Genomic DNA, 13357 nt, shown 5'->3' on the forward strand with positions numbered 1-13357 from the left:
CTTCCAGATCAGTTATATGATAGGCTGGAGAGATTTTAGTGCAGATGGATCATGGACCATGATCTTCTGCTTGCTAAAACCTCCTGAGTGTCTGGCTGTGAGTAGCAGAACCTTCCCCTGGGTCCCATGATCTGTTGGGTTTTGGGGTTTAGAGCTGCTTTTTGAGGAACCTTGTGAGAATTTCAACCAGAGAGATCAGTTCATCTTTCCTAGGGGCTTGCTGACCCTTCAGCAAGCTCCAAGTGGGCTGTGAGGGACAAGATTCCTCCTCTTGGCTCCCTCTGGGTCCCCTTGGGGTGTGTTGGAGTGTGATGGGTTCACACTGAGGCTGTTGGACATGCTGGTTTGGAACCTTCCTTTCCCACTCCTGTTAGTTTGGGCACAGAAAGAGAAGGTCAGACATTTAAAATCACTGAATCATTCAGGTTGGAAAAGAGCTCTGTCACTGCTGGGCCCGGCCATTGACCCAGCACTGCCAAGGCCACCTCTAACCCATGTCCCCAAGTGTGACATCCACGTGTCTTTTAAATCCCTCCAGGGACTGTGGCTCCACCATGCCCTGGGCAGCTGTGCCAGAGCTGGACAACCTTTCAGTGAAGGAACTTTGCCTAATCTCCCATCTAAACCACACCTTGAGGTTGTTCCCTCTCCTCCTGTCCCTGTTCCCTGGGAGCAGAGCCCAACCTGGGGCTGTCCCCTCCTGTCAGGAGTCGTGCAGAGCCACAAGGGCCCCCCTGAGCCTCCTTTTCTCCAGGCTGAGCCCCTTCCCAGCTCCCTCAGCCCCTCCTGGAGCTCCAGACCCTTCCCCAAGCTCCATTCCCTTCTCTGGACCTGCTCCAGCCCCTCAAGGTCTATCTTGTCATGATGGTCCCAAAGTTCTCTCACATTGTTTTAGAGCAGGTGGGTGATGGGGGTTCCTTAGGATTTCCTTGGTTGGTTTTATGTTTTCCTTCTGGCCATCCCAGTGTGAGAGCTTCTCACATGGGTCTTTCCAAGGGAGATGCTCCAGTTTAGGAATTTCTGAATACTCCCTCCATCAGTGTTCATCAGGCTGGTGCAGGTCATTCCTTTCTTTCCCACCTGGTTGTAGTTTCCTGACAGCCTCTACCATAACTTGGCCCCACCAGCTCTGCTGGTTTCCTCCTCATGGTGTATTTGAGAAAAAAGACTCCTACCAAGTTTACAAGTAGGTTTTTATCCTACTTGTAAGCTGTTCTTAAAACAAACAGACCTACCAAACAAACCACTTTTTACTGTAAGGCTTTAAGCCTCAAGATTTCAACTGTATCAAGCTGAATTTCCCCCGGGATAAGGTGTGAGAATATTCAGTGTTTGTAGGAAACCCAGCCCCTGAGAGCCCCGGTGGCTGCTGTGGATGCTGGGTTTGTGCTGTGCCTCTGACACCTGCTGTGGGGTCGTGCTCCCTGTTAATGCCATTTGTCCCCAAACAAATCGGGGATGGACACACTGACTGCCCCTGCAGGGCACTCCTGGGGAGAGTGTAAATCTCCTGCTGAACTCCTGACCCTCCCTGACAGCGTCAACCCAGGGGCTGCCCAAGCATTTCAGCACACAAATAAATAATGCTAAGTAGATCACTCCAGGCCAGAGGTTGTGTAAAGATCTTAATGGGGGAACTGCAGTTAAAGGGATTAAGCCAACCTCAGCCGTGTATTCCCTGAAGAGGTGGGATGCTGAATTACTCCTGCAGGGATTTGCAGTGGCAGCTCAGCCATAGAGCAGGAGCCGTGCTGAGGTGCGTACAGAGCATCCTTGTTGTAGTTGAGATGGTCACGATCCAAAGCAACACTCCATTTTCAGAAGGCTTCAAACCTGTGTTTATTTTAGCATGCCTGCTTTTTATACGTTCTTACAAAACTCCTAAGTTTACAGTTTATTGGTCAGGAAATAGAAACAACGTGCTCATTGGAACAGGCAGTTGCAGGTTCCTCTTATTTATCCTTCTTTCTTTCTTGGTCTCTATTAATAACCTTGGTAAAAAATTCTTTCTGGGCAAACATGGATCCTCCTATCAAACTTCTCTCTGGCTCACAGAGGTCACTGTAAAACCTCTTCCACAAATCCTTACCAGGATCAGCGTCCTTGGGTGTGGATCTCTCAGAGGGCTGAGCCAGGCTTGCAGGAGCAGCATTGAGGGGATGCAGGGCTGGGAAGCACCAAAGGGCACTTACAGCAGGATGTGCCACTCAAATAATACTGATAAAAATTAATTGCTGATAAAACCATTCCTGTAACACTTTCTAAAGAGAGTTATGTTTCCTCATGATGGGAATGGTGCCATTGCATTGCCCATTCCATATGATGGGAATGGTGCATTCCAATGCTGTCACTGGAAGCAGCTGAGTGAAGCCCAGCAACACATGGGCTACAATTTATTTTTTAATTGTTATTTTTTTTAATGAGGAGAATTAAATACAAATTAATTACCGTGTGTTACACAAGTTTTCTTGGGTTAACTTTTACTCACTAAAATTCTAAAGGCATTCCTTGCATGGCATTAGTTCAGGTCTGATGCCTCAGGTTTAGCTTTTATATTTTTCACATTCTGAGCTGCTTTCGTGTGTGGGTCTGGGCTTCATATGACGGCATGGTGAGCTCTGTGCACAGGGCAGGGAGACAAAACAATTCCTGCTCCAGCTGGGCACCAAGGACAAGTGATCCAAATCTCAGCCCCAGGAGCACAAACACCGTGGGCTGGAGAGAGAAAAACAAGCAGGGTGGGACTGCCTGGGCTAAAGCTGGAATGGGACAATGAACTGCAAGGTGCAAATGGAGCAGAACTGATCACAGTGACAGACCCCGTGCCCGGTCGTGCATTTTGGGGCCATTTTGGTTCATCTTGGGTGCAGCCCTGGCTGGGCTTTTGTGCTGCCCAAGGTGGATCCATGGAGGAGATTCTTTTAATAAATCCCTGCTTTATTCTTTAGCTCTGTCCAGTCTCTATTCTGGCCATCAGGTCACTCTGCCTTGGTGCTGGTCGTGGCTGAGCTAGCTGGGAAACAAACCCAGATGCATTCCAGGAACCTGCAGTGAAATGTGCCATCCCCAGTGCACCCAGTTTGGAAATGAGGTTGCCATGAGAGGGAACCCCCTGCCCATCTCCTTTGTCATGGCACAGGGAAGCAAACCAGAGGCAAATGTTTATAGCCCTGAGCAGTAGGAACCACTGGAGGCATCCAATTTGTTCTTTACTGGTCTTTTAGTAGCTCCTTGATGGTGATGGCTCTTAATTACTGCTGGATTTGTATTAACAGGCCACATTTTCAAGCTCTAGAACCTCAGGGGACTTGCAGGTAGGTGCTCTGGTCTAGTATAGCCCAAAATGAGTGCCAAAATTTAGGCAGGACCCCTTCAAAACAAAACCAAACCAAAAGAACCACCAAACCCACCAGACATAAAATAAAATTAAATATAAATTTTGGAAGGCTCTTGAGTTCTTGCAGGTATCACAGAAGGTGTTACTGCTATGAATTTTGCCCTCATATTCTGGTCTAGTGGAAGGTGGCCCTGCCCATGTCAGTGGAGTTGAACTGGGTGATCTTTAAGGTCCCTTCCAACCCAAACCAATCTGTGATTCCACTTTCTCACACAAAGCTGAAGTTTCCATCTCAGTTCGTGGCTCCCACAAAACAAAGAGGATGTGATGAGATTCATAATAAAATTGTACAAGCTGGCAGTGCCATCCAGGAAAAAGCAACACCTTCTTGGAATCTTGGCAGCAGGTTGTGTTTCTTTCCACTGGGCCCTTCCCAGTGAGCAAACATTTGTTCTCCCTGTTTGCACAGAGCTGGAGATCCCCCAGCTGCTGCACTTTGGGGTCTGTCCCAGCCTGCTGCCTGCATTTGTTTTTCCTTTTCATTTTCATCTGGCTAACAGGAGACCCATGTGACCCCTGGGCACATTTACAGATTTGAAAATAATGCTGTGGAGCAAAAATAACAAACCAAAGTGAGTCTAGAAAAGCAATAAACATTTTAAAAGTGCTTTGTACAACAACATCTGAATTGAGTTCCATGTATGGGCTGATAGAGCAGTGCCAGCTGCAGCGCCCCTGGAAGAGCTATAGTAAAAGAATTATATTTCTAATTAAATTCTCCATGAAAACCTGGATTTCAGAGGGTGTTTTCTCACACTTTCCTCTTTTGCTTGGACCCAAAATGCTCGGTAGGTTGTCCCATGGAGGGGTGCAGGTGTGGCTTGCTGTCCATCACCCTGATGTGCTTGGATTCCCTCTCTGAATGGGGTTGGCAGCATCCCTGTCCCCATCCAGTGCCAGGCAAAGCCTCCTCCTGTGGCACAGATGGAATCCTGCCTGGAGCTCTGTCCCCTGCACACCAAGGCAGTTCAGTGGTGTCCATTGGACTTTGTTGCCAGAATTGGTGGAATTTGGGACACTTTCCCTTCTCTCTCACCCTTTCCCTTTCACTTCCCCCTTTTTCTTTCCCTCTTTTCTTTGCCCTTCCCTCCCTGGCTTTGTGCTCATTCCGTGCAGGAGAGAATCAGCCACAGCCACTGATTTGTTTAATAGGCTGCTCCTATTAACCAAAGAATAATAAATTAACTAATTGCAACAGAGCAAAAGTGATAAAGTGATTAAGAGAACTGCACAAGAGGATGTTTCTTTTGAATTAGGACTTGAAAATGATCTCTGCCACATCATTCAGTGCAGGCTGGCTTTTGGGGTAAGGATGGTGATGAATGCCTCTATCCAGGTTTGAACAGGAGCTGGAGTGAAGGAAAAAAAGGGAGGAGGTATTTATAACCAAGGGGAAATATTAAAATTTCTCTTTCTATCATAAATCTACCCAGTATGATGGGGTTGATTGTTTTGAAGTGCATTCTGTAGCAAAACAATAATGAGAAGAGGGAGAGAACATTACTTATCTGCTCTACCTGGCTGCTGCATAACTGGCAAACATCTAATTGAAAAAATATCCTGATGGGAGAAATTCTAATAAATTTGTTTGCACCTTCACAGCCTGGAGGAGAGGGGGAAAAAATCCAATCAGCAGTGGGGAAATTCCAAAGTTCCCATTGCATTTTGAGTCTTGATTTTCAGGCTCGCTGCTCAGCCTGGAAATCAGAGAAACAGCAATTTTGAAGGCAGGATTCATTACAGTTGTTATGAAGGCATCAAGAGCAGAAAGAATTGTGGAATGGAGGTAGAGGAACAGTAGAAAGCCATAAAAAAATACATTCTGACAAACAGAAGGATGTGGAGATCGGGGAGGGTTTGTCCTTCTCTGGGCCTCCCTACTGAATGATACTTTTGGTTTGCTAAATGTAACTTTCAAGGTAATTTTTTTTTTTCTGGAGAAAAAGGTGGTGGCCAGGTGTGGGTTGGTGGGAAACAAGGGCTAGAATGAGAGGAGTCAGCCTCATGTGCACCAGGGCAGGTTTAGATTGGACATCAGGGAACATTTCTTCACTGGAACAGTGGCCAGGTGCTGCAACAGGGCAGTGCTGAAGTCACCATCCCTGGAGGGTCCGTGAGAGGTGCTGTGGCACTTGGGGACATCAATGAGTTGTGGCCTTGGCAGTGCTGGGGGAATGTTGGACTCAGTGATCCCAGAGGGCTTCTCCAACCCTGGAGATTCTGTGATTCTCCACCAGCCTCTGGCACCTCTGCTGCCAGCCCAGGTGGGTCTGGTGGGAATTTCAAAGGGTATTGAGGTGGAGCCAGAGGGCATTTAGGTTGGGTCAGAGGGTGTTTAGGCTGTAAAGGGTATTTGGGTGGGGTCTGAGGGTATTTGTGTGGGGTCAGAAGGTATTTAGGCTCTAGAGCTGGTTGGATCTATGTTCCTGGAAGCTCCAGCTGCTAGGAGCTGGCTGTGCCAGTGATCACCTCCCAGGCACAGGGAAATCCAGGTTAAATTGCATGGTACCCAGCTGCTTTCTGAGGAAGTTGTTTGTCCCACAGCTCCTGCCCCACTGGTGGATCTCACAGGATCCAGCAATTGCACAGGAATCCTCTCCTACCTGCTGCAGCTGCTGCTGCTGGTATTACTTAATGAATGCCACAATACCTGCTCCACTTTTACAGCTTTTAATTGGTTTGCTGTGCCAGAGGACAGTTTGGCAATTAGAGGGTGTCTGAGGCCAAGCAGAGCCGTGTTACCCCCGCTTGGCTTTACTAACTCTGCTGCTTTTAATAGCTAATCCTGTAGCACTCTGAGAAATGGAAGCATAATTAATTGTCTAGGCTGAAAATCTTCACCTGGTTTTATTTAGATTTCGCTTTTATTGCTCTTAATATGGCCAATTTCTGTGAAGGCATAACTGGAATCAGCTTCATATCAGAGAGTGGGAAGACAGGTGAGGGGTGAACGATCTCCAATTCATCATCCTGCTGCTAAGGGCAGGAGGGTTGGCTCTTCCCCTTGTTCAGTGCAAGGTGTCACTCACAGCTGGTACCTCCACCCTGGTCTCGGGAGTGTTTTATGGCTCAGCCCGTTTTTATTGCCATAATTAATTTGTGAACTCAGCCTTGAGGCCTGCCCCAGCTGCACTTGGAGCTACAGACAATCCGGGAGGGTTTTTTCCCTTCCTTTGGAATCCAAGCGAGTGAAAAGCTCCTGTTGCAGCTAATTAGTGAGAGGAGTTGTAGCTCTCCCTGGGGGTTTTGTGGCCTGATAAGTGGATTAACAGCTGGGGAGGGACACAGGAGGATGGGCTGGGCAGCCCAAGCCCACCCAGCCATGGAGCAGAGTCCTGGCAGGGCAGGCAGGAGAACAGGAGAAGAGGGGATGGATGTGTCAGGCTGTGCACAGAGACGCCTCCTGAATGCCCCATGTCATGGCTGAGATGGTCACAATCAACAAAGCAACACTCCATTTTCAGAAGGCTTCAAACCTGGCTTTATTTTAGCATCTTTTTATACATTCTTACAGAACTACTAAGTTTACGCTTATTGGTCAAGAAAGACAAAGTTTATGATTCTTCCTTTCTTGGTCTCTTGGTAGAAAATTCTTGGTAGAAAATTCTTCCAGGGGTAAACATGGATCCTTGGTAAAAAATTCTTCCAGGGGTAAACATGGATCCTCTTATCAAACTTCTCCCTGACTCACAGAAGTCACTATAAAACCGCTTCCACAGCTCCAGAGCGATTCTGCATTGCTGCAGGAGCTTTGCTATGGTGTTGAGATCTGTAAGAGGATTGAATGTGACCTGCCCAAATCTGGACATTTCCATTGATGGAAGCTGGTTTTTTATATCACATTGATGGTCTAATAGGAATTTCAGCAACAGCTTCTTTTGGGTGATCTTTGCTGCAGGGTGCACCTGTGGGTTCACACATTGGAATTATTTCTTCGAATTGGAGTGATTCATTCCTTATTTCACTGAAAAAATCCCATCTCCATGCTAGGTTAGCATATCCCATTGCAATAACTGGGGTGAAGGTGTGCTCATACACTCTCCAAAGTGTTCAAACAGCAGCTCAGGGTGTTCCTCTGGGAATTCTGGCTCTTGATGTGAAGAGCCAGGAAGGTATTTGGGATGCACAGCAGCATGGTGTGCAGATGGCATTTTATTAACTCTTCCTTTTGCCTTTCTAGTTTGATGGGGAGAACATGTACATGGGGATGAACGACAACGCCCAGGAGTTTCTATCAGCCAATCAGGTAAGAGTTGTTTTGCTGGGGTGAGAATTTTAGGGGACTAAAGCACAAATTTCAGGAGCTGTTTGTGAATCTGTCCTCCTGGGACATCAGGAGTGTCCATGGAGGAGGTCAGAGCCCAGATGCAGCACTTGGTGGAGGGGTTGGGATGCATTTCCATCTGGAGCCCATTCCCAGCCCAGCCCCATTCCACTGGAGACTGGCTCTGCTGAAAAGCTTTGCTGAAAACCTTTGCTGAAAAGCTTTGCCTCAGCATCCCTCACTCCAAATGAAGGTGCATTTGGGTGTTTCTGGCCACAGTGAAGTTTCCAAGTATTGTGTGCAGTTCAGGTGTCTCCTTCCCTCACGTGGAGTATTTCCTGTAGCTAAATAGATTAACAGGGGAGAAAAAGGAATCCAAGGGTTCCTGTTTTGGAGCTAGAAACCCACGTGTGGGGGACCAGAATAGAAGTGTTCATGTCTTGCAGGTTCCTGAGCCTTCTCTGGGCTTGGATACACATGGAAAAAACATGGAGGGGGGTCCTAAACCTGTGTATGGGCTGGAACATCATCTTTAAGGTGATCTTCCAGCCCAGTTCTGTGATTCTGTAAAGTTCATATTTAGGTCTTGCTGGGACAGGAGGACTTCAGCACATGCTTTTCTGTCCCCCTGACCTGGAGATGAGAGGGGTGGCCTGGCATGGTTAGAGGTGCTGCACCCTCAGCACAAAGCACCTCATCACATGCAGCCTGGGGAGGGAAGGTGGCAGTTCCTTCTGACACATCCCAGAATCCCATTTTTGGCTGTGTTGGGCTGTTTTGTTGACCACAGACCGATCCCCACAGGGTGCCTGGAGTTTGGGACATCCCTGTGGTGCTCCAATGGCAGCAGGGATTAAACTCTGTCCATATTACCCTGGGAATGGGATGAAATCCTGCAGTTTGCCTCCTTGGAGAACAGCAGTGCATTGGCTCATGGCTCAGGAGAGCTGTTCCTGCTCTGGCTCTGGCAGCTGGCACTGGCAGCTGTCCCCATGGTGGCGTGGGGAGAGGCTGTTCTTGCATGAAGAGGAATTCCAGGGTGGGGAAGGAACAGCAAACTTTGTGCTGCCGAGTGATTCAGCAGAAACAAATATGTGTTCAACCAACAACAGCATGGGGGTGATGCTTAGAGCCAGGAATTGCCAGAGGGTGAGTAAATATGGGAAAGAATGGGGTGATCCCTGAGTGCCCGGTGCAGAGGTCAGCCCTGTGTCCCCAGATGTGCAGAGCCAGGTGTTATGGGTGATCACAGGGCAGTTGTTGTGATACTTTGCCTTTAAAACCTCCCAAGGCTGGAGGGATGTTGTAGATACCTTGCCTTCAAAACCTCCCAAGGATGGAAGTTGGCTTTTTATATCACATTGATGCTCCAGTAGGAATTTTAGCAACAGCTTCTTTTGGGTGGTCTTTGCTGCAAGGTGCACCTGTGGGTTCACATACTTGAATGAATTCTTTGAGTTGGAGTGATTCATTCCTTATTTCACTGAAAAAATCCCATCTCCATGCTAGGTTAGCATATCCCATTGCAATAACTGGGCTGAAGGTGTGCTCAGACACTCTCAGAAGTGTTCAAACAGCAGCCAGGGTTTCATGGGAAGGGCTGGCAGTGCCAGGGTTTCATGGGGAGGGCTGGCAGTGCCAGGGTTTCATGGGGAGGGCTGGCAGTGCCAGGGTTTCATGGGGAGGGCTGGCAGTGCCAGGGTTTCATGGGGAGGACTGGCAGTGGTGGCACAGGGAGCAGCCCCAGCCCCTGGCCATGATGTGCCTGCAGCCCCAGGCTGGATTTGGGCAGAGCCATGGCCAGCATGAGCCATTGGTGTTTCCTGCTCAGCACCTCTCTGATCCCTTCTCCCTCAAGGTGGGCATGAGAGGGAGGTCAGCAGGGCTGCTGTGGGGCTGGGAATGCTTTGCTGCACCTCAGGGAGGAGGGTTGGCTCCCAAAGGAAAGCAGGGATTACCGTGTGGTGGAGGAATCATGTCCTGAGTTTGATTCTGGAGAAGGATCAGCCAAAGCAGCTTAGATCCCTGTAGCCTGGGCAAGAGGAGTTCACTCTTCATTTGCTCTCAGTTCACTTACTATTTCCCATTTTGGAGCAGAGTGGAGAGGGAGGAAAGTTCTTTTCCTGCGCAGAGTAGGGCAGGAACCCCTCACTGCAGGGATGGCCTCGTGCACAGGGGCTGTGCTGCTCCTTCTCCACCAGCAAAAGCACACAGAGTGACATGGACAATAAATGGGAATGTTTGCCTTGCTTGGCATCCCCAGCTCCCTCCCTGGGCTGGTGTGGGGCACTCAGAGGGGAGCTGGGGGCACCTGGGCTCCATAGGACGCTGCAGTGACCCCCAGAACCTCCTCTGGGGTGGCAGGAGTGTAACCGGGAGGGAAGGTGAGGATCCCAGTTCATGCCCTGCAGGGATGTGGGTCACACCCAGCATGAGCTTTGGCCAAGGAGGATGAGGAGCAGCTTCCTCCTTGCCCTCCTTAGTACACCATCTCCCTTTATTTAACTGCACATCAGCCCTTGTTTACTGGTTTTACAGCCCCAGCCATGACTACAGCACTAATGACACAACTCTGTTATTTAAATGGGGCTTCCAGATGGTTTTTATTGTTTGCTAAAGCTGTTGTAACGTGAAGGAGTACATTAAACAGCAGGAGGAGGCTTACACAATCTCACCTCAGAGGCTGCTGAACCACCAGATTCCTTCAGAGCCCACGTGGGACATCAAACAGCCCTTGGGTTCCTTCAGGACAAAGGCAAATTGAACACACTCAGGGCTGGAGCCATCACACTGCAGCAGATGAGCCTGGTGGGTTGGGGTTTATCTCCATCATAATCCTGCAGCTCCCTGACAGCAGCTTTGTCTCAGCCCCTTGTCTGGTGTTTGATCCTAAGGAAGTTCTGTTCAGCCCAGGGGAGAAGCCCCAGGGAGCGCTCAGAGCCCTGCCAGGGCTCCAGGGGCTCCAGGAGAACTGCAGAGGGACTGGGGACGAGGGATGGAGGGACAGGACACAGGGAATGGCTTCACACTGCCACAGGGCAGGGATGGATGGGATACTGGGGAGAAATTGTTCCTTCTGAGGGTGGGCAGGCCCTGGCACAGGGTGCCCAGAGCAGCTGGGGCTGCCCCTGGATCCCTGGCAGTGCCCAAGGCCAGGCTGGACAGGGCTTGGAGCAGCCTGGGACAGTGGAAGGTGTCCCTGCCATGGCAGGGGTGGGATGGGATGAGGTTTAAGGTCTCTTCCAACCCAAACCATTCTGGATTTCTGCAGTTTCTCATGGCAGGAGTGTGGTAAAGCCAGGATCAGGATCCTCCTGCCTTGTGACAGTGTTCACAGGGCTTCTTGGATGAGGGAAGAGACAAGGATCTGACTCCATGTTTCAGAAGGCTGATTTATTATTTTATTATATATATTACATTAAAACTGTACTAAAAGAATAGAAGAAACTATTTCATCAGAAGGCTAGCTAAGAATAGAATAGCAAAGAATGATAACAAAGGTTTGTGGCTTGGCTCTCTGTCCAAGCCAGCTGACTGTGATTGGCCATTAATTAGAAACATCCAACATGGGCACAGATGCACCTGTTGCATTCCACAGCAGCAGATAATCAATGTTTACATTTTGTTCCTGAGGCCTCCCAGCTTCTCAGGAGGAAAAAATCCTAAGGAAAGGATTTTTCATAAAAGATGTCTGCAACACTGCCTCTCCTTCATTATTCCCCGCCTAGCTGCCAGCTTGAGGGGAAGGAGAAACAAAGCCCCACACCCAAACCTGTGTAAAACCCCCGCAAAACACCATCCACAACATATGGAAGCCAGGTGCCCTCTTCCTTCCCCTGATCCTCCTTGTTGGGATGGCTTTTGTGCCATGCAGCAGCTCTTGTCATCCCAGAGGGGTTGGACTCAGCTGAGGACAAAATGCAGAAATAAAGGAGCCTAAAACATAATGAGAGCACTGACAGCTCACAGCAGCACAACCTGCTTGGGGAAAAGAATTCCTCTTGTTCCATCAAATAGGAGGGACATTTGACCCCAGAAGTGAGTCAAATGTGAAATGTAATTCAACCTCCAGCAGAGGCCAGGGTATAAATGCGAGCTGACATCTGATCAAACCATCATGGACATTTGACCCTCGAGATGAGTGAGGTATCTCTTGTGTCTTGTGGAGTCAGCAGAGCATCATTCCTCACTCCTGTCAATTTTCCTTCTTTCTTTCCCACCCCCCCTCCCCACACAAAGGCAAGGAATTAAGTAATGTGAAAAATCCCAAGGAATACACAGGTATGAAGTGCTCTGAAAGATCAGTAAAAATGAAACAGTGCTGGCAAAAGAAATAAAAACACCTGCAAAATCAGTGGGAAAATATATTTATTAAGGTCATGGTGATAAGAACAGTGACACCAGGAAAGGGAAAGGTTGAGGAATGAGGTTGGTTTTAATTGGCATTGTGACTCTTGCACTTGCAGGAGGAGTCCATAGGTGCTCTAAAAACATGAATTAACTCTGCCTGGGAATCCCCTATGAGAAGGTACCATCATCCCATGTGCTGGGTGAAGAAATGCAGGAGCTGCCTTGTCAGGGAGCTGGGGATGATGTGATGGGGTTGTGGGGACTGCCAGGCATGGCCTTGGGGACCACTGTTCCCTGGCTTTGGGATGTGACTTGTACCTGCTCAGTGTGTGCCTGCTCAGTGAATTATGGAAAGCCTTAAGGGAGGTGTTTCTGCATTTCCCCTCCCTCATGAACATCTCTGGCTGCTAGCAGGGCAACAGGCAGCTTGAAGGAGGAAAGAGCTGATTATTTATCACTGGGAAGTTTGGATCCTGTGCTCTGCCTAATCCCAGGAGATTTCAGTGCATGGCTTATTCCAGCTGAGCAACCAGCCCATTGTTGTTTGTCCCAACAAGTTAATTTGTGTGACTCCTGATGGAAAGGCTGTTCAACACCACTGTGGTTTGTTCAGGCCAGGGAGAATGTAAAAGCAGCTCTTTGCTTTTGGAAGTGAGGGCACAGACAGGACCCACTGCTATGAAGTGTTGAAAATTTGAGAGTTCAATTGAAAATAGGAGAGTTAAATTGACAAAGTTCTCCTAAAGCTGTTCCTGTGTGTTGCTCCTGCTGCCCATCTGTGTGTCAAAAATGTCAGGTGTTGGCTGCCAGGTCTGCACAGCAGCACTGAGCAGTCTGGGGCAGTGGAAGTTGTCCATGCCCATGGTGGGGCTGTGGAACTCAATGGTGTTTGGGTCTAACCCAAACCATTCCAGGAGTCTACAGCTGGAAGATCAGGATGCCTGGAGAAGTTGTGGCTGCCTCTGGATCACTGGAAGTGGCCAAGGCCAGGTTGGAGGGGATACCTCAGGTTTAGCTTTTATATTTTCCAGATTCTGTGCTGCTTTAGTGTGAATTTCTGAGCTTCATATGAGGGGATGGTGAGCTCTGTGCACAGGGCAGGGAGACAAAACAATTCCTGCTCCAGCTGGGCACCAAGGACAAATGATCCAAATCTCAGCCCAAGAGCACAAACACCGTGGGCTGGAGAGAGAAAAACAAGCAGGGTGGGACTGCCTGGGCTAAAGCTGGAATGGGACAATGAACTGCAAGGTGCAAATGGAGCAGAACTGATCACAGTGACAGACCCCATGCCCGGTCGTGCATTTTGGGACCATTTTGGTTCATCTTGGGTGCAGCCCTGGCTG

General features: G+C 48.8%; 1 protein-coding gene across 1 annotated transcript in view; it reads left to right on the forward strand.

The window, feature by feature from the left end:
• TOX2 (TOX high mobility group box family member 2) overlaps positions 1-13357 on the forward strand; it is a 175619-nt gene that overhangs the window by 62057 nt on the left and 100205 nt on the right. Inside the window, exon 2 of the mRNA XM_064730140.1 lies at positions 7578-7643. Within this exon, the coding sequence (XP_064586210.1) occupies positions 7578-7643 (66 nt within the window). The remainder of the gene's footprint in view (positions 1-7577; positions 7644-13357) is intronic.

This window comes from Zonotrichia leucophrys, chromosome 20 (genome assembly GCF_028769735.1).
Source record: "Zonotrichia leucophrys gambelii isolate GWCS_2022_RI chromosome 20, RI_Zleu_2.0, whole genome shotgun sequence".
Classification (NCBI taxonomy): domain Eukaryota; kingdom Metazoa; phylum Chordata; class Aves; order Passeriformes; family Passerellidae; genus Zonotrichia; species Zonotrichia leucophrys.